This window comes from Diprion similis, chromosome 2 (assembly GCF_021155765.1).
Source record: "Diprion similis isolate iyDipSimi1 chromosome 2, iyDipSimi1.1, whole genome shotgun sequence".
Lineage (NCBI taxonomy): Eukaryota > Metazoa > Arthropoda > Insecta > Hymenoptera > Diprionidae > Diprion > Diprion similis.
The window spans coordinates 14677575-14703888 of record NC_060106.1 but is presented as its reverse complement, the minus strand read 5'-3'; the positions used below and the strand labels follow the sequence as shown (position 1 = coordinate 14703888).

The 26314-nt window shown below is 35.2% G+C and overlaps 5 protein-coding genes across 6 annotated transcripts; 2 read left to right on the top strand and 3 right to left on the bottom strand.

Moving 5' to 3' along the window:
- Window positions 1-867: 867 nt before the first annotated feature.
- LOC124411782 lies at window positions 868-2409 on the bottom strand. Its single transcript, XM_046891204.1, has 5 exons — window positions 2227-2409; window positions 1896-1943; window positions 1626-1761; window positions 1351-1513; window positions 868-1245 (listed from the first exon to the last, which is right to left on the bottom strand). The coding sequence occupies exons 1-5, from the start codon at window positions 2379-2381 to the stop codon at window positions 1073-1075; spliced, it is 675 nt and encodes a 224-aa protein (XP_046747160.1). The 5' UTR covers window positions 2382-2409; the 3' UTR covers window positions 868-1072.
- A 1068-nt stretch (window positions 2410-3477) lies between these two features.
- On the top strand, window positions 3478-8045 carry LOC124416021. The gene is made up of 4 exons (XM_046896837.1): window positions 3478-3902; window positions 4433-5792; window positions 6682-7485; window positions 7628-8045. The coding sequence occupies exons 1-4, from the start codon at window positions 3821-3823 to the stop codon at window positions 7863-7865; spliced, it is 2484 nt and encodes an 827-aa protein (XP_046752793.1). The 5' UTR covers window positions 3478-3820; the 3' UTR covers window positions 7866-8045.
- Window positions 8046-11187: 3142 nt separating this feature from the next.
- On the bottom strand, window positions 11188-20023 carry LOC124416075 (mediator of RNA polymerase II transcription subunit 26). The gene is made up of 4 exons (XM_046896918.1): window positions 19005-20023; window positions 17299-17373; window positions 15225-15500; window positions 11188-15057 (listed from the first exon to the last, which is right to left on the bottom strand). The coding sequence occupies exons 1-4, from the start codon at window positions 19065-19067 to the stop codon at window positions 13822-13824; spliced, it is 1650 nt and encodes a 549-aa protein (XP_046752874.1). The 5' UTR covers window positions 19068-20023; the 3' UTR covers window positions 11188-13821.
- Window positions 20024-20456: 433 nt separating this feature from the next.
- Window positions 20457-22136, top strand: LOC124416076 (iron-sulfur cluster assembly 1 homolog, mitochondrial). 2 transcript variants are annotated; one of them, XM_046896919.1, is made up of 3 exons: window positions 20457-20688; window positions 20852-20905; window positions 21446-22136. In XM_046896919.1, the coding sequence occupies exons 1-3, from the start codon at window positions 20605-20607 to the stop codon at window positions 21698-21700; spliced, it is 393 nt and encodes a 130-aa protein (XP_046752875.1). In that variant the 5' UTR covers window positions 20457-20604; the 3' UTR covers window positions 21701-22136. The 2 variants fall into 2 exon arrangements, with proteins under 2 accessions (XP_046752875.1, XP_046752876.1); XM_046896920.1 differs by lacking the exon at window positions 20852-20905.
- Window positions 21857-26305, bottom strand: LOC124416074 (GATA zinc finger domain-containing protein 14-like). Its single transcript, XM_046896917.1, has 4 exons — window positions 25996-26305; window positions 23235-25837; window positions 22798-23084; window positions 21857-22609 (listed from the first exon to the last, which is right to left on the bottom strand). The coding sequence occupies exons 1-4, from the start codon at window positions 26113-26115 to the stop codon at window positions 22464-22466; spliced, it is 3156 nt and encodes a 1051-aa protein (XP_046752873.1). The 5' UTR covers window positions 26116-26305; the 3' UTR covers window positions 21857-22463.
- Window positions 26306-26314: the final 9 nt, after the last annotated feature.

Sequence of the window (26314 nt, the reverse complement as noted above, 5' to 3'; positions counted from 1 at the left end):
GACAATAATGATTCGTGGATTACTGCACCCCCACGTTTGAAAAGAATTTTAACGAAAAAATGTTAAAAGATTAGGTTTAGTCTCGTTAGTTTTAGCATATTCGCCCACAATTCAGCTGATATTCTCTTCAGCCACCCTCGATTTCTTGGCATAAAAAAAATTAAAAGTTATCTATGCGATATTATATCGTCCAGCATCCCGGTATATGATTATTTGTATTCACCATCTAGCCAATCAATGGACCACTCTATTCCAAATATTTATTTCACTCCTAAACGATACACTGTCAAAAAATACCATTCATTCAATAGACTGTCACTGTAAAATAGTTGTTGAAATTTTCTACGGTGTTCAACGGTGTTTGATCTTCTGTTCAGCACAAGATTTACGCGTTTCCCGAAAATCTTACACCTTTTCACGTCTCTTCTTATCAATACTGTATATTCGTGACAGGGAACCACCCGTGTAGGAGACATGAAAATGGCGGGAGATTCAAACAGCGCGAATTACCACTGGCAATATATGAGGCACATACTTAACCCGTACAGGACCGGAAGCCGATAGATCGTGTCGAAAGTGATATTATCTTTTTTATCACCCAACCCAATGATAAAAACAGCGAAGTTCTAGGACTTCAAACTAAAAAGTTGAAAAAGAATGTCAAGGTCCTGTAAAGGTTAAAGGTATAGATATTACAATTTATCATGTTGCATCACCTGATTTTTAACACATCGTATTAGTTTAGATCATAGATAAAACACGAATGAATTTTGACTAAAGATGATAAAGTATTGGTACAATGAACAATGATAAAAAATCGAACATCGTAAAGTAAGGATGTTCCGAGTATAATGTATACCTCTTTATTAAAATCATTTACACCAATAATTTATTTCATTGTTCAATCTAAATAATATTATTATTATTTACGCATGTTGCCACTTCATCCTCATAATATTTATGTGAGTTTTATCTTGCCAGATATGTACAGATAATTTGACTTGCTGAAAAATTCCATGTAACCTATGGTACAGGTACTACAAACCATTCAATGATTACCAGTAAGCCAAACTCATTTCTCAACGGATATAAGTTTGTCGCAATAATCATGACCAAATAGAGGGTGCCTAAGTTTGAGATTCTTTGGAAAGGGTACGCTTGCCTTTTTTGGAGATACCAAATCTATATCGACTACGCTGGAAAGCTTCTGACGAACCTGTACACAGCCTGCTGGTTTCACATTAACTGCAAGAATAGTAGAAAGACATATTGAGAATACGTTAGAGTAGCTGGCTGATTTTTACTACAGAGAATGTTAAAAAACTAATCAGTTATGACACAATTAATTACTTGTTTTATAAGGTCGCTTTCGTCTACCGGTATTAAAGACTAAAGACAGATGCTGCTTGCTGTCACTCGCACTTGAACATGTCTCATACAATTCATTTCCAACTTGAAAATTGTTCTTTTTCCCAAGTTTTATCGATTGGCCTTTAAAGTTCTTGGGATCGATCTGTTGGTGCGAAGCAGTGAAAAGTAATATAAACAAAGATTTCAATAATTTAAAGGAAAGAGAGAAAGGTAAAGTATTAATATGTTTAATACAGCTGCAGGTTACTTCTCACCGTTTTGGGAATATCAAACACCCAAATTTCGTCATCCTCAGAAATATCTCCTAGGCTCAAATTAGCCTCAGTAGTATCGTAGGTCAAATTCTCATTGTGGATTAAATCTTCTAGCTGTAAAATAAACACGTTATATCAAACACGATACCGCAACATATCATCCTTTATAAACTGCATTATCGCTACAAGTAACAGCTGCACATAGGCTTATACATATAGACCGAGCGGTCTGTGCATCGAACTGAAGTCATAATTAGAAAAAGACAGTACAACTGGAGCTGGACTTCTCTGTTGCACGACCGAAAGACAGTCGAGCAGACGCCAGGCAGAGAAAGCAATAAGGCAAGCGGGAGGTACATTTGTATGAGTCTGTGTTTCCCCTGCCAAGTCACAGATTAGAGTGAGAGGTCCGACTCCAGCTGTTGCTCTCTCTTTCTAATTACAGCTTCAGCTCGATACACGGACCGCGCAGTCCATCTGATAAGTCTACGCAGCTATAAGAATTCATTAAACCTAACCTATTTAACTATTGAAGGACAAACTTCATTAATTTCAGGTAACTACCACTAAAGTCATAAGATTTGAAATCTGTATAATTTACCATACATTTGATGGCCTCTGTTTGGATATTTCTTGCATTCCAGAAATTGGAAAATGATCATCATTTTTTTCAATCTCACTTCCTGAAGTCCCGTTCGCATCGACGTCATTCTCATCAGATGTGGATTCGATCTTCTTGGATTCTGCAGATGCCATTGATTTATCGAAATTTTTAGAAGTAATATGCAAATATTGAGAATCAGATACTTCTTTTCCTTCTTCTTCTTTTTGTTGGTTATCTCCAGGTGAGGAATAACAAGACTCGTACTCGACTTGACACCTGAAAAACGCGTATCGTACTGTACGACTCTAGTATCTGCAAGACATGTGCCTAGGAATGCTAGCGCCCCCTGATCGTAATAGAATTAAATTTTGGAACTAGTTTCTACTGGCGAAAGCATACGTGTCGGTAACCGACCCGTCCTTACCCTTATCTGAACGGTGGATATTGCAGAGCATACTTATCGGTAATATGATTTTATGACATGGTAGATTGTATGAACAAAATTTTTCTCTGCAATTATTCACACGTTTCTGAAATGTCAATAAACGAACCACGAAGAAGTGATACGAACTGCATTGAAGGATACGATACCAATTCAATATAAGCTAATATTCAATAAGATACAATACAAGCTCAGATATTGAATTATAATATATTGATTATTGAATTATAACTGGCTGAGAGGTTCAATATTCATAATTAATAAACAAATCACTGGAAACGAATGATTCGAATGTCAATTATTGCATTGACAAATAACTGTTTATGCAAACCATTGTCTCGACATAAACCGCTTCGATTAGTCGAGAGTTTATCAGACAGCAATGTCAAGCTAATCAGATCTAGTTAAAACCTACAAGAAAACTATAATCTAAGAACGCACCATCAAAACACTGCAGAAACAGGACTCCACGCTCTCTTATAATAATTTTTTTTTCTTCTATAACGACGTGCCATCGGCCTGAACTGATGAGACAAACTTGTTCCAACTTGCAAAACAATATTACCGGCAATACGTTTCATATTCAGCATGTATACAATACATGTATATTACAAGTAGCACTGATCACTGATCTGTGTAGACTGTTGCGCCACCGTTCTGGACCTGCAACTAAAGTCTCAACATTCGATAAGCTTCGGGTAACTTCGGTGACAGTCGCGTGACGTTATGTGATATTGCTTGGTGACGTCTTGTAAGCAATTTTTCCATAGATAGCGTCCAATGCCGTTGGAGTTGATGGTTGGCTGATTCTGTCTAACCCAATATTCTGATTGGTAGATATTTCCCGCCAATATTCTGGAGAGGAGTGGATTATATTCGGGCGCCAAAACGCACACGCTCGTTGCTTGGTGCCGGGTGCCGTGTGTTGTGTATCTTTCCACAATTTTTATCGAAGAATGTAAGAAAACGCGAATGGTTTGTCGATAAATATTTGACCGTGCAACATAATACTTAACTTGGCATTATTATCAACGGGACACTGAACAATAGGTGAACCCAAGAAATCGGCAGTACGTCCAACGTGCCACAGCAACACCCGGGTTCTGCAAATATTTCAGAAACGTGGAAGTATCTTGTAAACCGTGAAAGATGTTGAGCGTAGCAACAGCAGCGGTTCACCGGAATATACGGCCAAAAGCCGCTAACACGTCACCAAGTTCACCTAATATTAGTATGTATACAAACCTACCTAACCTCAATTTCACTTATGTGGGTCAGCCAGCATATTCTTTCTTTCTGTCAATAATCCTTCTCGAATAACGGGATTCGTTGACAAGGATAAGATGATAACGCGATTTATTTTCACTACTGTGGTATTTCTACTCATTGCGTTACCATTTTACACTTAGAATGAACTTTCCTTCAACAGTTGCCACTCATCAATTTTCCCACTCAGCCTGGAAGATTTTGTTCACTAGTTATTCGTTTTGTTCCTATTTATATCTCTGGATATATCACTTGTCTGTATCGGTATACTTTGCGGCAATGAGAGTTTCTTAGAGAGATATAATGAATGTATCCAAAACATTTAAGTAACAGCTGAGATGCTAGTGCAGAATTGTTGTATCAAAAATTTAAAGGCATCTTTGATTACTCACTGATCACCATATAATTAAATTACTATTAAGTAATTTTTGTTTAATATGATTACAATCACTTTTCATACAAATACTGATAGCTTATTACTTTTTTTTTAAACAGTGGTTGACACCAGCCTTACATGGAATGCAGAACTGACTCAATCTGCTAAGCGGAGACGTAATCATCAAGGTCCTTGTAGCGCTCGCAAGAAACTAATACAGAGTCCTACAGAAGATATATCTTTGAATTTAAATCTCAATAGTAATGAGATCACTTTGACACCGATAAAGAAAACTGTAGGTAACGCAGGCACTGCTGATCGAAATGATTATCATCAAACGCCTACCGATATTGCAGATAAAAATGTTAGTAACAAAGCAAATGATGCCACTTCCATGAGCAAGTGTGATGACGTTTATCTTATAGTAGAAGTACATGATAATACTGCATCACCAAAAAAAAATGCCGCAGGCAAAAGTGACCAAACAGAATCAAAAAATTGCTCTTTGATGCCCTTTGTGAATTCAGATGAGATAAGTATTCGACCGATAGTTAGAAAACCGATTCATAGAAAAATTGAGAAAGATGAAGATACTATTTTAAGGTCTGAGTTAACGATAATCAAGCCCAATTTTGGAGAGACTTCAGTGCCAGTATCTGAGGATGTGCCCAATACCACAGAAATACAAGTGCAAATCAAGTCTACTAGTCCAAAAACTCCTGTTTCAAAAGCCACAAAATGTACAAATCTGGCATCTACCAGTACTCTCAAAGCAAATAGTAGTCTTGGAAATGCTTTGATTACCACGGAAAATTTCTATAAAAAATCACCTGCCCAAAGATCGACAGCAACAACACCACTTTCACTGTCAAAAAAAAATCAAAATCCGTCCAAATCTAATTCACCTATTGGTATGAAGGCAAAGATAGCAAGAGCGGTTGAAAATTTGAAAAACTCAACAGAAAATTCTATAAATATATTTTCATTAAACACAAATGATCAAACAAAATTGAAAACGACTAACCACATCGTGAGTTCAACTCCAAAGGTTGCAGTGATCATAAATCCTGTTGTGCCAAATCTGCAGGAAATATGTACCGCCCACAATAATTTTGATACATCTGCTATTCCGGAGGAAATGTTCAATCCCTGGGATGGGAATGATCTTGAAGAAAGTGGACCAACCTTACTTGGCAGCATTAAACAGCTGGAAATACTGAAAATCCCAGATGATACGTTGCTAACAACAGAAACTGATTTACAAGAACCATATCACTTGACTGGATTCCCAAACCCACCTGGAGAAAACAGATGTTGGTTAAATGCAACCTTGCAAGCATTATTTGCTATGCCCCTGCTGGACACATTCCACCACTACAACTTGCAGGATTGTTCAAAATTAACCAAATATTTGATCAGTACCAAAGTACATTGGATGAAGGGTACCAGTGGAAGGGAAAAGGCATATCAAACTGTAAAGTGAGTGTGTCATCGATCCATTGGCAATTCATATTGACTATTCTTGTACTAGCACTGCATAGCCTTTTTTTAAACTTGACGTTTTACATTGAAAAATCTAAATTTGATTAGTTTTCAGGGAGGTAAATACGATTGTGTTCCTTCTCCCTAGGATCCAATGCAATCTTATTACAAATAGTCGTAAGACTCAAGTGTCTGATAATTATAGAGTATTACAACTTTTTTCATTGTGTAACTATAGCAAATTTGAGATAGAAAAAATTACTTGACTTACTACTTTGGTTACATCGACGTGAAGTAGAATTTGAAAATCTTGCTTACCAAGAACATATCGATGTGCATTCTTCCTTAAAATAGGACACTCTTCTTGTTTGTGCATTTCAGCAGGTAATGATACTGGACAAAAAATGTTCAGTCCCTAAACAGAAACTAAGAATTTTATCAGATTCTTCATTGTTACATTGTTAACTAACAATCTAGTCATTGCTCGTTGTGAGAGAAAACTTTTACTGTGTGCAGCTTCGAAGTCAGAGGCCATGTAATTAGTAACCATTTTATATTCATTTTATAATAATTGAATAATGATTAATTTTACGTGATTACTTTTCTCATTTTCTGCAAACGATATGACTACTATTCTGTACTGCTTCTACTATATTCTGCATAATGTTTTTTACTTTAATTTTTTGCTGAAGCAAATCATGAACCATTTATTGAAATAAATGTTATTGTTTGTATTCATCTAGATTATCCCAATTCTATATTACATATTATAGTTCACATCCTAAATAGTCGAAGAAATATGGAGATAAAAGAAAGATACCTGAAACATTGTGAAAATTCAACCTAACTGAATACAATGAAGTTCATATCATGACGTGATTTTCAGATTATTAAAAGAAGAACTTGGTGTACTTGATGAAACGTACCCCTCCGAGCGTCAACAAGATGTATCTGAGTTTCTGATGATTCTCCTGAACCATATTAAATCAGACTTGGAAAAGTTGATTTCAGCTGAAGAAGGCGTGAATGAGATGGAAAATGTACCAAAAAATCAGCAAGATTCCCATAAAGTGTTGAAGACACCTCAGACACCTAACAAAAGACAACCATTAGCAGACATTTCTATACCAAAAAGTAACGGTATCAAAAGAAGCCACAGTCTTGGAGATCCTAACCAAAGCCCAAAGTTAAGAAAACAAACTCTGAGTCACAGTGTTCAAGATTTATTGAGTCCAAAACTACGTAAATTGTCTCACCCATCAGATCCTTCTTACAAAGTGCACACACCACCATCGGCACCAACAAATGATGAGACAATATTGCTTAAAAATCCTGTTGATGAGAACTTCCAGCTTCATTTAATGGAACATTACACTTGTAAAGGATGTCAGAAGCATCGCCAAAAAAAAGTTGATAACCTTATGCTTTTTGTTGACATTCCTTCAGACGATATTATGTCACCGATAGATTTGCAAAAAGCTGTAGAGAACATTTTTGCACCAGAAGAGAGACATTTAACTTGCGGAACATGCAAACATGACGTTCATACAATGCGTACCACATTTAGGCGTCAACCCAAAATTCTGACGCTACAGGTGAATAGGTATGGAATGTCCAGTGAGGGAATATTTTCTAAAATAAGCACTGATGTTACGATACCAAAGAATTTGGATCTCAGTGCAACATTCTTGTGAGTATCTGAAAAACAATGATAGACCCTTAAGTTTCGTTTTTTTTTTTTTTTTTTTTTAACCTTTACCGTTGGCAATATTATATCTAGACTTGTCTTGTTTCTTTTGATTAATGAGTAGTTTCCAACCTGCTGTTAACAGAAATGATGCATCCAAAAATTCAACCGCATATGAGCCAATCTGCATAATAGCACATGCCGGTGGCACTATGGACTGTGGACACTACACGAGTTACGTCAGGCATGGAAAACAGTGGTATCACTACAACGATATGGATGTAGCACCCATGACAGAAGAAGAAGCATTGTCCGCAGCCCAAATGACTGCTTATCTTGTATTCTTTGTGAAATCGGCAGAGCAGGACTCTGATGAGGTATAAGTTTAAGTTTTACAGGTCAGATTTTAACTAGAACAAACACTCAACATTTCTAATTCGATGAAAACTAGTGTCCCTTTCATACTTACACCAGTTCAAAAATTACATTTGATTATAAGTTCCCTAGCCAGACAAATTACAAAAAGCAGTTTTCATAATAATAATTGTTGTCTTATTTCTAATACCACAAAGAAATACCCATTATAGCTAGCAGTTAATTAACTATACAGATGTTAAATGATTCTCACAATAGTACATTGAATTTAATATATTTAATTATTCATTTCGATTTTATTCTCGGGCTTTCCATATTTCTTACTGTTATCATTAAGAAATATGGAAACGTCACTATTTCAGTATAAAATATTAACGTATCTAATAAATTTACCCATATAATTTAATTGAAAATTAATCATTAATTTAAAACTATGAAATTTACTTAGCATTTCGGAGTGTTATTTTGGGTAACTTTTTAATTATACCATGTACTAATGTTGCAAATACATAACTACGATTCAGAAATCCTGACATACCGAAAATAGCCGATAATATTCACAGAGAATGTAATAGATTTTATTATTTAGAAATCTAAACGTGCAGTCTTTGCAGAGCATTTATCTTAGAAATGATTATACTTATAGAGTAATCAAATTCAAACCAAGTGTGCAACACTTCGCATCATAGAAACGAAGTGATAAGTATTCGCAATAGAAATACAATATGTCATATTTTTAAAACTAATATAGCAGTGAATTACCGGTTTCTTTACCATCTCACAAATATTCTTGAATGGGTTGTATAAAAAAATTAAATATTTTCGTCATCTGTAGAATTTCAATCGATCTTTACTATTTTCTATTAGTATTAAGTCCTGTATTTATTATCTGTATTGAACCAACCACTCTCTTGTGCACTTTGTGAAAGGGAGAACATTATAATTTAGTTTGCGTGTACAACTTGAAGGCATGTACGAATTTTGAAATTAATCCGTAACCTCGAGGTTGTACTTCAATTTTTCGAATTAAAAATTCAAATACACCCTCTTGTTACTGTAATGTTATGCGTACATATTTCGTAAATTATGTTTAAAATAACTGTATTTTGAAGTATGTATTACCTTGAACTGTATATAGCTTTCAAGTTCGTAGTGAGCTCTTAGTGCCTTGCCCAAAGTTTTGTATATATTTTAACTATTTTGATATTGGTGAAAATAAAAATAAAAACGTTACCTACCTTGATCGACGTTGTTTCAGCTTATTATTATATTACTTAGTAAATATATTACACACCTTTCTCCAATACACTTGAAAAACGAATTGCTTTTCCGCAATAGCTCTGCTCAATTACACCGCACCTACAATGAATATATATCAAAGAAACTGTATTTGTATGCAGAAAAAAAATAGTTTTTGTAAACCATTATAGGAATTAAACAGTGTATAATAAATTATCTAATTCAAATCTTTTCCCCAAATCACGGTGACAGCGTGTTATCAGAAAACACGTCAACATAAGTAATTTTTAATAATGTGTTGTGACAAATTATGTTTCACAACAAATGATCCAGGATTGTTTCAGATGTCATGCCTAAAATGGTTTGCAACTTGACTTTTCTAGAATGTGTTGCCATTTATTAGAAACGAAAAATATAAATTAATTAATTAGGTGCAATAGTAGTTCTTTCGAACAATATTCATCGCACTTGATTATACTATACTGTGAGGAAAGTATCAAGTGGAAAATTTTTTACTGCAAACATAGTTTCAAAATTTCATTTCTCATTTATTTCCTAATGTTTGCAGCAGTAGCAGCAAGAACACTTACTCCAAAGCACTGCTAATCATGTATTTCTTCGTAACAAAACTTGAAAATTAAAGTAATTCAAATGTTTTTATGTTTGTACAATTTCTTTACTTTATTTTACCGTAAATTTGGTCATTGCATATCTCTTCAGTGCCAGATTGTAATATAATGCAGAGGCACAAAAGGCACAGGACTTACGTTTCAAGGATTAATACATTTTTAAGAGAATTTACAGCTCATACTAGAAATGATGTCCAAATTGGAGTAATATATATATATATATAACGGGTTACAAGCGACGTGAAAAACGAATGCAACGTGTTTGCTATCGGATATGTTGTATAGCTAATTTGCCTGCGACTTACATATTAATTAAGTGATGATTCAATAGAAACCTGGTGTCTGACTTCCGTCAGAATGGCTTGTATTTATTGACAATCAGTTATAAGAACAAACTAGTTTCGTGTTATATGTAACAAACTATATATTGGAATAAAATTGAATATTACTGTTACTAGTGATGAGTTTCAGTCTTTTTTTGAAGCAACGATGTGAAGTGACATGCAATAAAAAATTTCATATTAACCAGGTGTATAAATCCAATGTTTGTCCCAGAATACAAACTTGTCCGTACAGTAAGTGTCCTCTGCCATTTTTATCATCAGCATCAGAGTATGTAATAAGTATAGCATTTATCAATATTGATACTCCTTAGCATAAGTTTATTTCAACAACTTCACCATAAAAGCCTGAATTCCTTCACGAAGAAAGTTTTTCGATTTAATAGATACTTTACATAAATATTATTTTTATTTTCATCAGCAATTGGTGTCGACGTCGATGATAAACTGTAGTTAAATCAAAGATGTTTCTTTAGAATAACAGAAGATTGATAACCCAAAATCAATATAAATATTCAGTAAAAATATACATCTCACATTTAGCAATACTGAAGCCCTGCCTGTGACATTTTTCGAGGAGCAAGAATTTTGCATTTATACACCTTATTAATGGGTATGTGTACATGTATACGATCAGCTTAATCAGTCAATAAAGATTATACCACTTTGTGATTTGTCAATTGACCCAATGGGTGGAGGGAAATGGTGATCTTTTTAATTTCCTGTTGTGGGATACGGATAAGGCCGTTTCTTTCCCAAATGTACGTAAATATTGTATTATGGCAAACTCACGAAAAATATAACAATATCACTAGAAAGCACGGAAGTCGGTTTCTGAAAAGCATCCAAGTATTCAAAAACATGGGAAAGCTAAAGTTTATTTTGAAAATTAGATATTTCTAAAAAAAAAATTTTTGTGCACACTAGCTATACATGTTTAATACTACTTTGAAAAAAATTTACTGTCAATGTGAAAATCAATGAATTTACTTTAAATATTTCAATGGTATTGTATTCTATTAATGAAAAACGCACTACAGGGTATACAATTGCAGTTACTTGATTGTAAAGATCAACTGTAATTTAATATACATTTGCACAGCAGCCAGTGTTCACATTCGTCTGTTCAATAAGGAAGCATGGATTTCATATTTCAACTGATATCAGACATAAATTATTACAATCAGTTCGTTACATTACCAAATCTGATCAACTAACAACTTGCATTTCAGAAGCCGACATCTTTGATCATGACAGAGAGAACAAATAGTTTACTTTGCAGATATGAAAAATATTTATTCAATAATTAATATATCTCGGTAGTAGTCTGTAGGTATATTTTTTACAGTTAACGAGGCTTCTAAAGACGATGTTCTTCTACAAGTTATTTACAAATATCAAATATTGTGAACTGCTGACCAATATGGTGAAATGGAAAATTTTGCACAATGTCAACAGTCTGTTTTCTCCAAGAATTGAAGTACAACGCGACGTTTTCGTCGAGATGTTGTTTTTTACACACAATGCAACACTCAAAATTGGTGTTCAATTTACATGTATTCACATATGATCTAAGTAATTTAATAAAATTATCAAAACTGCTTTAAAAAATGCGACACAAGTCAACGCTTCATCATTATTGAAATATTTCCAACCGAAAATCTAAAAGAGTTCTGCTCAACTTAAGTCATACCCGGTAATACTCCAATTATTTTAGTCAGTCAGCCATGTTACATAATTTTGTTATGTATTTATGTTTAAATCCATACACGCAAAATTCTTTGAGTGAAAACGATAGGGTAACATTGGCACAAGATATTTGTTAACATAAATGTTAACATGGATTGATGAATTACGTGTAGGAAATATTGAATAAAAAATTAACAAAAAAAGAAAGATGGTTCGACTCATAAAAACGACCAAATACCCACGGGTTCACTGATTTTGCTGAAATATGTCACAATTCCTGTTGGATGCCTGAATTTATTCAAAACTACTTCCCGTATTAAGTATTTCTCGAATCAAAATATAAACTCGAATTTTGTCAGGCAATAATTTTACCGTCAGACAGGGTGCCTCATGAAACCAAAAAGTAAAAGCGGAATATAGGAAAATTAACATTTATTTTTCAACCGTTGAAACGAACTGCCAATTGATTTATAACAACGTCGTTGAGCACAGTATTGAATGGAATTCATTGACAAATAGCAAGTAATTGGCCCAGCCAATTGATACACCTTTGAATTTAAATCTAAATATTAATACTAGCCCTCTAGAATGTTCAATAATTGATAGTACCATAAGGTAGCATAATGGAAATGAAAAAAAAAAAAAGGAGACAAGCTAACCTGGTAAATTTACACTCAGAGAATTTAAACATAAATTTATCAGACATTACCTGGGCTTACTGATCAGCCGAGTGGAAGAAAAGATACGATTTTCCTCTTGATACAAGCTCACTAATTAAAAAATTGCGAGTATAATGGCTGTCTTGTTAACTTTGTTGCTGTTTTATCACCGAAATATGCAGTTTCTTGGAAAAGACACATCATCTTTCGATACCGTTACATTTCTGGATCTTCATTCAGTGTTCACTGTGATATAGATACATGCTGATATCCAACATACAACACTCATGCATTTTTTCAGAGTTCGTTCATTTTACATTCTCACACTCGAAATCTCGGCACATATTTTTTAATATTTAGCAATATTTCGCTAAATAGTTTGCTTCCTGGATTATCGGTTTTTTGTTTTCTCAAATCATTATTCTTGATATGAACTATACATCAAACAATACATGACTGATATACATGAAACAAAACTGTTGCACAGTGTGGACTGAAAATAAGGGTTAAGATGAATGTATAATCATGGATTCAGGTGACACTATCACCTATAATTATAGAATATGGTACTGCTAATTCATGATGAAAAGGAACTTGTGTGACATAAAAAAAAGTTTCATTTTATAGTATTTAACGTAAGTATGTAAACTCAAAGCAAGGGTTAGCTTAGTTCAATATCAATCTACGGTAAATAGACGTAGCGTTGCTGAGTCGAGTCATGTATTGTTCAAAGTAACTCACATAGCTGCGGTTTAGTCACCACTAATCCACTGTTATTTTAATTAATAATTTATAAGGGGATACTTTCTGCTAAAATTATCATTCAGGACTATAATATACTATATACAAGGTGTATGAAAAAAACTTAAATGTTTAAAAAAATTTAACGAGGTCTTGATGCTCCTTTACAATTGTTTTTTGTAGGTTTGTTTCCGTCTCTCTCTCTCACTTTTTTTTCTTTCTGTCTCTTTCCCACATCAGAGGTTCCAGCACATACGTACAATACACTGTCTGTAGCTCATCCATTTAGATACTAAGTTATAAAATGTTACCCAATAATCAATACACGACTCAAAATTATATTACGTCGCAAATCAATCGAGGGTAAGAATTTTTTAGTTTTATTCACATAAACAGAGTCTGCCTGATAAAGTTCCAAAATAATCAACAACATAAACTTTAGCTACGACATAAACTATATGCATATAACCATCCTTAGAATGAGCTTCAGAAGTCTATTGAAGTTGCATACCATTACTGGCTAGCTCGTTACTCAAACCAAAAACATACAGTAATAATTAATAATTAATAATAATAATAATAATAATAATCAATTATCATAAATTTAAAAGAAATAGTTTCAATCAACCGACTGATCAATTAATAGGTAATAGACAATAAAAATCACTAATCAATTATAACGTAAGGCAATATGTGGAGGATCTGGTCATTGTAGCTGGGCCGCGCCAGCATCTCGTGCCATTCCCGAAACTCTCTGTCCTTTTGACTGACACGATTATCACTATTCTGCACGTTCATAGATCCATATGTACCATCGCTAGGAGTATCTTGCGTTTTATTCGTAGACAAGTCACTCGCGACTCTTTCCATTACGTCTATATTTGACACTTCGTTCTTATCATTTTCTACATTCAAGGTTAGCTTAGGCTGAAAATTACCGTTTAGACCTTCCACCTGTTGCGTATGAAGGATATCCAAGTCTTTAGCTGATATCTCTCGGTTCGGACACTCTATAATTTCGCTGTCATCTTGTTCATCTTCAGGATCACTCCAAACAATCGCGTTTATATCAAGGGGAGGCAGTTTTGCTAGAATCTCTTCCACCGTTAAGTGCTTTGGTGTTCTCGAAGGACTTTCTCGAGATTTTAGGTTTAGAGTAGCATCACCGCCACCTGTATCTCGATACCTCGATACTTTGTGATCACTATCATCAGATTTTAACCGTGTTTGTAAAGCACCGTCACCCGCCCCACGTAAGACGTCATTTTGCGACTGTAAATATTTTGTGACGTGTTCACTATTACTCCTCAACACATCTTCTGTACTAGGTGGATCTTTTCTACTCTGACTAGATGTCGCGATCGAATTTGAATGAGATCCTCTTGCTTGGAGGTCAGCCAATAATTCTTGAGTTGTTTTTAATTTTGGATTTCGTGACATGCTGGCCAACTTTTCTTTAACATGATCTTCGACCAGCTGTTGCTTTTTTACAGACTTGCTTCCCTTTTTTCGGCCCCTTTTCTTAGGTTCTATAGGAACGTCTGATTCCACAATAAGTTCCACAGACTTTTCGGGACTTCGCTCTTTTGACAGAGGGCTAGGCACTTGCGAATTTAAGCTACTGTTGAAATTGTCTCCATTTAAACGCTGCCGTTTCATGAAAGGTTCACCTGGAGTCCTACTTGTGTGTGAATTTTCAGAATCCTCTTTTCGTAGACGTTTGTTTGAACTGTGAGTGCGTGGGACAGCATCTGTCACATGATTTTGTATGGCCCGTCCGAGTTTGGGAGATTCGTCTAGGTTTGGTCTGTGATTGATCATCGCGTTGATCATAGGTTTGTTTGGAGCTGCATGTGGTGAGCGTGAATGGTCACTATGCACTGATATAACTGGACTCAGCACCTGAAATTATTTCAGATATTGCTCAACGATCAAGTCATTCAAATCAAATACGTGTTTTTCCAGCGACTTGCCACCTCCTTCCATTTTATTATGTATTTTGTTTATATTATATGTCGAGGAGGCCAGGCAAATTTAACGATAACATTAAAATGAATTCAGAAACAAACCCTTAACGGTGTTGTATCCTTTACTAAAGGGCTCTGTGGTTTCAGGCCTCTGAGGGCAGGGCTTTGAGGTTTTAAAGATCTCAACCCTGGACTTTGAGGTTTTGCACCATTAATAGCCATTTGTGCGGTATCGATCGGTGTGGAGTGTGGTGTGGTGTTGCCTGAGGGCAAAACCGTATCTCGCCACCGACGTACCAGATCCTTAGCCCTCTTAGCCAAGGCATCGTTGCTCGACTTACGACGGAGCTCATTGATATATTTTCCAAGCCTTGTAATCTGGAAATAACAGTGGAACTGAACATTGAATCACATTTCAAGAATTCAACATTTGCTTAAATTCGGCAAACGTTTTTAATTATTTGAAATATTAGAAATATAAATCTAAACTGTTGGAATATTCCATGTGCAAGTGCAATGCTAAAATATTATTTGTAATTACAGTACAGAAATTAATTGTACCAGAGAACCTCTGAACTAAGCAATAGATTCATTTAACTCCAGGGTCCAAAATGCTATTACAGTTTAACCAGTATTTTTTTATAAACAAAACTCAATCAAGTACCACTGACACATGTTGTGCTGTAATGTACGAAATTAAGATCTGGCCATTCAGTGTGCTTTCACATAATACAGTATTTTCTAATATTCAGCTGTGCAATTCAAGTTTCAACGCTTGATGAGGCAAGTAACTTCTTGTTAACATAAATTCGCATAAAACAAAACAAAGTGATATAGTTTGTCCTTTCTGATGGAACCAAAGAATTTCACTACCTCATCTCAAAGCGTGTCACCTGGTAGAGAAATACACAATATCTTAGCCCATAACCAAGAAACATTACATGACTTTAACTTCAAACTTGAGATATTACAACAAACATTTTTATTATCGTAAGTAAATATGATTGTAAGTCCACATATTAATCGAATAGCTTTGTCACAAAATATAATAATAAATTATGGATGGGCAAGCAGAATTTTTCCATCCACAAACGTACAGCAAGGTAAGTTTTCGAACACAATAAAAAATGAGCTCGTTCATCAAGGTAAACGTTATTATTTTGTTGCTTTTACATTTAAAAATGCAAACGATGCAATTATAATATACTAGATAATGTGCGCAGTAAATAAATAAACGTGATAGCAGGGTGCCTAGTGATGCCTGATCTGAAAATTCCCGGATAATCCGGATCAATGTTGACAAATTACTGTAGACTCGGAGAATCGTATCTACATTATCTGTTGTGTTATTAGTTTATAATTGCTGATTGATTTAGTTATGCATTTGAACAAGCATGAACTGAATAAACTATAGAAATATTCCAATTTCACAATGAGGAGAAAATTTTACATGTTTCAATCGCATCTAGTCAATGAACCATTTTTCAGCAGATTAGTATAAAAATACCAACTTTGACACAAATCCTGGTGTCGGTGTGAAATTCCTGAACATTTCTGGTATTATCAAAAGAACTTTTAAATTTTCGTTTAATTTTCAAGATTTCCCCGCCACTAGACACCCTGGTATACATTCTACATAATGTTTAGCATAAAACAAAATTATAATTACACATGTTGTGTTTTCAAATCTAAAAAAAAAATAGTACTTGAAGAATTAATGAAATCACTATTACATTTTTGTGTGATAATTTTATGATAAGATTTTGAAGGAAATTACACTACGCGGCCAATATGTGGCTTCATATTTTAGTTTTGTGTTGCTTTATTTGTTAAAGTTTTTGTGAAGCAAGTCTTGTACATGATGAATTAAATGAACAAAAATATATCAAGTTCAAGAAATCATGCATTTCTATGTAGTCATTTTTTAACAGACTTTTCATAAAACAGTATCCTGTGAAAAATGTATTTATCAAACTTTTATTATTTACCTAAACACCTCTGGAACTACGATAAATCTATTTAAGATATAACGTGTAATCTGGTACAATTAATTAAGCGCCATTGAACTTAGAGTTTAATTCGAATAGTAAATAGTTTTTTCGTTTAATAAATACTTATATATTGAGCATTAGCTGTAAGGGATAATTTTTTTAAGTGAACACTTGATGTAATTTACCTCAAGCACTTCTTTGGTAATCGTCGTTTTTTCCAGGGCCGTGATGACTTCCACAACAGCTCCCATATCGACAACCTGAAAAATAAGTGGGAACAAAGTTAGCTGGTCACCTAAACTGATTACTTACGAAAAACTGAAAACATAGAATGCTTGATCAGAGCTATGATGAACTGTAATTAAATATGCAATGCAAACCAAACAAGTCTTTATTATATATAGGTATATATACATGAAAAGTTCAGAAAGATGATCAAAATTAGTTGGACTGAAACTATTTTACAGTTACTCAGATAATACATTGGGCATTATATGTTACAATCTCAACCCTTGGAAGGTAAGACACACGGGTAAACCAATTAGGTCACTATGTGTTGCAGTATTCTGATTACGATGGTAAAATGCAGACCAATCTTATTTTAACCTCGATCCCATAACTCTAGCATGACTCCATAGAGATACCGCAGTGAAAGAATATCATTATATTGCAATTTCGTTGACTTTTGTGATAATTCCAATATTCCCTGAATTATTGGTTTTCCAGAGTTGTCTGAACTCTGTTAACAAAACATTTGAAGTGAAATTTTCGTTAAATAAGAAATATAAAAAATGTTCAATGCCAAATTATTGTACGATGTGTCACAATTGTTGAAAAAATCATGAAAACAATTGATGTTCAACAACAACATGTTTGAGTACCATGTAGAGGGTGTATGCATGTAACGTGAAATAATAATACCTACATATAACATTAACACATGTCGAATGTCCATCCAATTAGCTACATTTCCAAATGTTCCTTTTTCTTTTACGCTTATCTCTTACCATTTCGAGAAGAGAGGTAAGATAATATTAAAAGACGAAGTAGAAGCTACATGTATAGATATCATCTGTAGACTATCAAGGAAATAACCTCGAAAATACTCTGGATATAACACTCTGCACAAGAAGAGAAAATCGTTCAGAAGTACAATGACGATAGAACGGTAAAATTGCACCGAAGGTATCTACAAAAAATTGATTATTTGAACAGCTTTTAGTTAGTAGTCGTTGAAAAAATTCATCGTTTAACATTAATGCTATGGAATACTAACACTGACTAAGAGTCAGAACATTATGTGTGTGTACACTTTCTACTTGATTGCAACATGTGTGTGTGCCAGAAGACTGTACCACCTCTGTAATGTTGATTCATTTTACTTCTTCATGGCGATCACCTCTGTATTACCAGAAACAGCAAGGTAAAATTTTGGAGAAAGAAAACTAACGAGAGACAGCAGCTGACTGTCGAACACAACGGACTGTACTTACACTGATCACAAGTAATCAACGCACGTACCAGAGACGATGGATTGAAAGTACAAAATGAAACGGGAACTTTTGTACAACTTCGAGGGTCGTTACTTAAAAGACCCATCAATGAGGGTGGGTGGTGGTTGTGAAATTTGTTGCCCTCGAAAAATAGTAACTGGAGTTCGGAATATTTTTTTGAAAAAAATATATATAACCCTGTAATAAAATATAATATGCTAGAGTGATGCTGCAGTTTGAGGTTACATCAATCCTTATCCCTTCGTACATGTTACTAGTTCTCCGTGAATCTGAGCAACTCTGTGGTGGTGTGCGAGAGCTCGCACACGCCACAGAGGCCCGATAGCCGTTGGTGAGCGGATGGACCCGCTGTGACGGTACGTTTTTCCCTTACTTACATTGTATTCCTTGTCAAGGGATTTCAACAATCTTTCGGTGAGTTCGGTGCAGTATTTCTGCATCAGGGGGGCGCGCTCGGGGCCCTCGCAGGGAGCTTAGGTTATCGGAAAATCGGCTCCACGCACGAGTGTCGCGAATTCGAGCGCGGGGGGCCAGCAATGGCGGCGACTGAACTGCTCCGCTCGCATGCCCTCCCTGCCTCCCGAGTGCCTCCTCGCCGTGCATCGTCCCGGCACTTCGGCCCACTAGCTCCTCTACCGGTCGAGCGTCCGACTGTCCCTGCGACACCCCTTCGGCACCGATCGGCCCCAACTTTTCGACTTTCGGCCGCGTTCGGACCCCTTCGGGTAATTCCGCTTTCCCCCACCACCGTGCGAGCCGACACGAAGCTGACGACATCGCGTTCGCGACCCGCCCCACCATCGTCCGACTCAACTCCTGACTGGTTGCGTTTACTTCGCCACTTATCACGAGATCAGATCCATAGACTTGCATCAGATACGTGTCCATCTTTCGAGATGATTATTTCGAAATTAATGTCTCCCATACCGATGAAAACTTTATTAATTATAAATACCGCTATTTAACCTCATTTTCCCTATCAAATAAATGTCTTACTTTGAATTGAAATATTTTGATTTTCTGGAACAGTTTACTTTTCTCCGTGTAGATACTCTCAATAAAGAGACCCAAGTCCGTCGCAAAACTACATTCACTCATTGATTTGTTATCGTCTAGAATTTATTCATCCCATGATAGAAACTTGGATAATTGCTCAATGTAATTTATTCATTGTTTTATTCGACTTTTATCATCATTTAATTTGGTTTTTTATTCATCCAAATCGAGGTTAAATAACAGATAATTCAAATCCAGATAAATCTGATCGAGGAACAAAAATCCCCACCATACGGGCTATGACGCAGCAGCACTTCTTTGTCCTGTTACGTATACACACGCAGCCATGAAATTATTTAATGAATTTCTCAGGAGAAATGTTAAACACCGTCACTAAATTTACTTGAACAATTGATTTTCTCTTCACACTTTCAGCACGGTGAACTGCAATATGATATAACTTGTATATTTTAGGTAGGGAAATTTTTAGGTGGTAGTTTAAGAGAATATTATTTGCGATCGCATGACGTCACCTTTACGCAACCTTTAAATGGACGATCGTTCTACATATAACCAACGGTTTTGCTGCGATTGCAAATTACGAAAAATAGGCTAAATTCAATAGCCCGAATGGATTACTTTACAAAATGCGCCGTTTTTGAAAATTTCCAACACAAATCACGTTTAGTATGTATCTTCAACCGATCAGATTATGCGAATTGGCCTATATTTTCAACTTTTTTTCCTCCCAGGTGTAACGACCAGTGTGAGGTTATGAGATAAAAATCAATACGTCAATGTTAGAGCACCACAACGTATTGACCGAAAACACAAATTTCTAAAGTATCCGAACAATATCACACGTTTACGAGTCCTCACTGACTCGCCATAATCAATTTTTTCACTTTTCATAAATCGTACATTTAATTACGAAATTTCACGAAATTCTTAAGTCACACTGACGTCACGTAGCCGAGAAAGATGGCGTCGCGAATCGCAGCGGCTGCCACTGTACGGGCCGTCAAGAACCGTAGAATTATTCCCACTCGAGCTGCGTTAGTTTTAGTGAGTTATTTGGCACTTATAGACCAAATGGAAATAGTTCTTTATTAAAACAAAAATCGTAATCGTCTCGAAAACTGATACATCAAAATAATACCTGTTACCTAACCTAGTTATTGTCAAAGTCAAATTACTTTGGTCTTGACAAACATTCAAAATTTTTCAGTCTCCGAATGCTGTGAACAAAATCAAGGAAATTTTAAAGGACAAGGACGAATATGTAAGCAAACAAATCAGAAAATGTAAAATTTAAAATCACAATATATCGTACATACGAAATCCAAATTTAGCATCTTGTGACATTCGAAGAACATACGAAAAAATATGCGTAATACTTTACGTTTCGTTTCTCTTTGACGAATTGATATATCTTTATATACTGCGCTATGCAAACATTGCTTCGAAATTTACTATAACTATTTATATTGCAGTGATACATGTAACTAAATATATGCTCTTATTGCAGCAAATTTTAGTTGTATATGTATGACTTGTTATTCGTTATTGCTACATCATTGACCGTCAATATCGATCTTTGGCTTATAGGTCATTAGAAATTTTTACATTCCCTTGCATGAATAAAATTAAACTATAACGTCTCGCAACGAAATTGTTCTCATCGTTGGACCCATAAATATTTATCATACATCTTAGTACCCAACAGAGCTTAAATATGTTATTACTACTTATCCAGGATTTCACTAAACCAGAGAATTCTTGTTAATGTAACTACAGCAAATGGAATTTTACTTGTTTACAGATTGGTCTTAAAGTTGGAGTACGGCAACGGGGTTGCAATGGACTCAGCTATACTCTTGATTATGCCACACATAAGGATAAACTAGATGAGGAGGTTGTGCAGGATGGAGTTCGTGTCATAATAGACAGGAAGGCGCAGTTGTCCTTGTTGGGCACAGAAATGGATTATGTGGAAAACAAGCTGAGCTCAGAATTCGTGTTTAACAACCCAAATATCAAAGGGACGTGTGGATGTGGCGAAAGCTTTTCTGTGTAGCTTTTAATTAGTACAAAACTATTAACGCATGTCTGCGATGGTCACTATAGAGTTATTTGGTTAATATTTGTTGCTTCAAAGAAGAATTAGTCATTTCACAAACAAAAAAATTGGTCGCTCTCGTTTCATAGTTTTCTAACAATTTTTAGCTAATGAAGAATGTGGAGATTATACTCCACAAGAAAAAGGGGTCGAGACTAGAACAGACATACGATAATTAGTCAAAATTATAATTCTATGTACATAATATTCAATCTAGAAGTATTCTCATTTATTTTAGATATGATGCAAGTTTAGTTAGGATATGTGATATATCGCGATATTTTACTGTGTTGTAGAAACTTATTTTTGGTAATATGATACAGAGATCTCAATAAAAGCCACAGATCTAAATTATGTATCTGTTGCATAATAAATTTTGAACTATTTATTGTTATTACGTTTTTAATTTTTTTACCCTCGATGAATCTTCTGGTGTTCTTATAATTCGCAATAGAAAATTAAAAATTTGCATTTCACTTCGAGTCTTCTCATGCAAACTAAATCCGTTCGTAACTCTCTCACTAAATTCACTACAAATATAAGCTATCATTTTTTTCACAAGGTTACAGTTAAAATTTGCTTAATAGTCTATGTACATACATGTGCATGAACAACAACTTGCTCTCTATTCTGTTGTTCTATCTATCTTAAATTCACATTACTTCATCTAGAAGCCATATGTTTTTTTAAAGTACGAATGAGGTACTGCGAGTTATCAATATTAAAGTAATTTTGGCTGCTGTTTCAAAGTAGAAATATCCAAAATTTTACTGGGGCAGCTCGTTCTGGGCATCTGGCTACTTGGCGACGGTCTTTCCGGATTTCTCAATACCTCATTCTTGGGTTTATCTATCATTCTTCGTTGATCTGCAAGTAAGATTAATGAAAACATCGAACAATGGCGATAATTGAAAAATGAAGTTTCATTTCTCAAACAAAGGATGAAATGTAGAACAAAGCCCAGAGTATATCTCAAAGGATAACTAACTATGAAAAATCAAATGCATCCAAAATATTTGTATTTCAAAGGATAAATTAAAGAGATAACTGCTCACCGTCAACTTGTGGATTACTATTCGTCGGTAAAAGTTGGTATCTTTCGAGGTAACGCATAGTGGCAAACGACATATTGGTGCCTTGGACATTGCTGACCATAAGATGTTTAAGAGTTTCTGCGCTATGTTTCTGTAATGCTAATTCTCCAAGTTGCTCGTCACTCAAGTATTTTAATGCTAATGCATTCATATGCATGCTTGTATCCGTTTCAGACATCGTACTGGTCGCTTGAGTCATATTGCCGCGATATTCCAATCGTGGGTAATAGGATGAATCGAAAGTAACTCTGGTAAAGAATGGAATGTCATTATTTCATGCTACGCACGTGCAAAATTACGAGTACAAGTATAAGAATAAATCAAAAATCTGTGTCTGAAATTCTAGAATCAGATAATTTTTAATGTATAAAACTCAGGATATTGGAAAAGTGACTTACTTTTTGTTAGTTGTATCATTGACATCTGCAAGATCATTATTGTCAGCAAAACTAATTCCAAGCTGCCTTAATTGTTCCATAGTAGCAACTTTAACCGATTCTACTGTAGCTTTTTTTCTTAAATCATCTACACCATTTTCTTTGTCTACTGGCTTTTCCTTCAAGTTTCTGGTAATTGGAGTATTTTGCAAAATTTGATTGACTTGTCCCAAAACATTATTATAAAATGTCCAACCGACTTTAGGTGTTTGCTTATCTATTCCTATTTCACCTCCATGTTTATCACTTTCTTCGTCACTGGAATATTCTTGCATCTCGACATGTATGCTGGGCTCTGGACTAGGTGGAGGTTGCTCGTTTATCTGTAGCTCTCCACTGTTCAGCACTATACTTTCTTCAATGCCATTTTCCTGACTCATCTTAGCTCGAGATAAAACTTTGTTTCTTTCATTGTTATAAGCTGTAGGAGGTTGTGGCAATCTTGGTCCATGAGTTTGGGCAGAGAAACCTTCACTTTCAAAATAATTATCAGGACTGTGTAGACCAGCAACTTTCTTATTTTTATTTTGATCTTCAAAACGGTAAGGGGAATTTGATTCTTCCTGCTGTGTGGATGAGTTATAAATTGGCAGATCATGTTGATGCTTCACAGCATTTGTAGCTGATCTGTGCGGCAGAGAAGAAATGTTCTTTTCAGCAGTTTGTGGAGAAAAATTTTGGTCATTAGAATTTCTTCTGTGACGATCAAGAGATCCTGAAGATCTCACTACTGGATAGCATTGTTTTAAAAAATTATCTGTGCAAGGGTTTTGTTTGATCGACGTATGCTCAAAATTTTTTGAACTTTGCAATGGCTGTGTATTTTTTAATTGTTCTTGCATATCCTGGTGCTGCTTTTGCTGATTAGAAAAGTGATTTTCTCTGTGACTGTTTGCTGCAAATTCTGGATTTTCATTATCAAATAATCTTGTATTACTTTCAGGAGTTTTTCTAACAGGGACATTCTTTGTCATCTTTCTATTTGCAGATTCCAACGATTTAAATTCATCTATCGTTGGACTAGAATGAAAATTACTACTCGGCTGCTGACTCAAGGAAAGATGACTTTCAGTGTCTTCAATTATATTTTCTAACGGTAAATTTGAAACTCTAGAAAAAACATTTTGGCATGCCCGTGACATATCACCGTGCTCAGGTAATCCCTGATTTCCACCAGCTGAGCATTCTGTATCGATTTCTGTTTGTGTGCGCCCATAATACTGTCGATGATCTTCACCGTCTGAAGCAAACGGATTGTTTTGTACAGTAAATTCGAAACTTGTCATTACACCAATGGAAACTTTTTGTTCTAAAATTTTATTTTTCAACTGCTCATCGCGGGTAATCTGATTTAAACGTCCATCGTTGTTTTGATCGTTGTAGTCAGAAGCTGACTGTTTCTTACTTTCTTTAACATTTGTTGAACCAATCATATTCCTTTCCATAGTGCCATTGTGCCTTTGTGGTACTATTGAATCATCTCTAGTCAATGGTAAAGTATTTCCAGGAGAATAAACAGGATTGTTATTTGTAGTTTGAATACTCAACTGGGCATTCTGTTCATAGCTTTTATTTACCAGACCTATGTTGCGTGCACAATTACACTTCTCCCGATCTTTGAGGCTCTCTTCTTGAATTTTCAGCAATCTTTCAACTTGAGATTGTAAGGATTTGATTTGTTCACTCTGATTGGTTATCAATTGTAACAAATTTTTGACAGTTTCTTCATTTTCATTCCTTGAGCCATGATAATTTGGTGAATATGGATGAGGATAAGGATATCCATATTCTGAATCACAGTAAGGTGGAACCTGATGAAATCTGGCGAACATATTAGGATGGAAATTTTGATTCATCGATGTTCCGGTATGAAAATTGGAGTTCTGTAAACCAGGATGCGGAAGATCTGTCTGCAATCTATTCGGTGACTTTGCATAAGGGTCAACACCTAGTTTTTGCATTTTAGGATCACAGTTCATATACTTAGGACCAGGATTATGATGCTGTGATCTCATATTAGGATTTACATGTCTCAAAGAATGTTGGTTATCATTTTTATAAGGAGAGTTTGGAATGTTGTGTTGCCTCTGCCTATCAAAATACTGTCGTTCACCTTCTACATGTTTTAAATTATTCTCAAAATTACCATGATTATTCGTATGGTTGTTTGATATATGATTTCCGGTAGGAGAGTATGTACGACAACTTTGCAAAGCATCTTTGTTATATCCTTGGACGGTACTCAAAGCATCGATCTGCTTTATCAAGCTTGGATCGCTCCTGCTATGTCTCAGCGAATTATTAGTTACTAGATTTTTATGCAATTGATGAGCATCACTCTGACTATGACACCGCTCTAATGGTGATCCAGCAGAATGACGAGATTTTTGAGTATTATGATCAGGATTTGATGCAGTTGACACTAGTGTGGTCTGCTTCCATGTAGCATACGAATCGTACTTATCCATCGACGGTGATCTCCTGGCATTGTATTCAAAGGCTTTTACATCATGCGACTTATCAAAGATCAACGATACCTCAGGAACAGACGGAACAGGTGGGCTCTGAAATTTTTAGAAGAAAATTCAAGCTCCAAATTATGTTTTCAACGAAACAATGCTTCAATACTTACATCAAAGCGAGGGGCTAGCTTAGGTCATTTTTAGGCAAAAACAGAAGCTTTGAATGGATTTTTTGATGAAACAGATAATTCAATACTTACATCGAAGCGAGGCGCTTGCTTAGGTAGTTCCCGTGGTTCAAAATCATTTGAAATATTGCCATGGATGGTATTCATGTTGAAATAGCTGTCAGAGTTCAGCTGATCAGGCTCAGTGATCATCTTTCGGAAGTGGAATGCGCATTGATTTCATTTTGAATGATAAAAACCGACGTTACATGGTATGATGGTATATCACGTCGCAGTGTCGAAATACACCAATATATCACACTTTGATGATTATTTCGGAAATACTTGTATAAGTTCGTTTATAAAACGGCAGTGCAGACGTCGTCCACTGTCACCCAAGCGTCATTTTAAA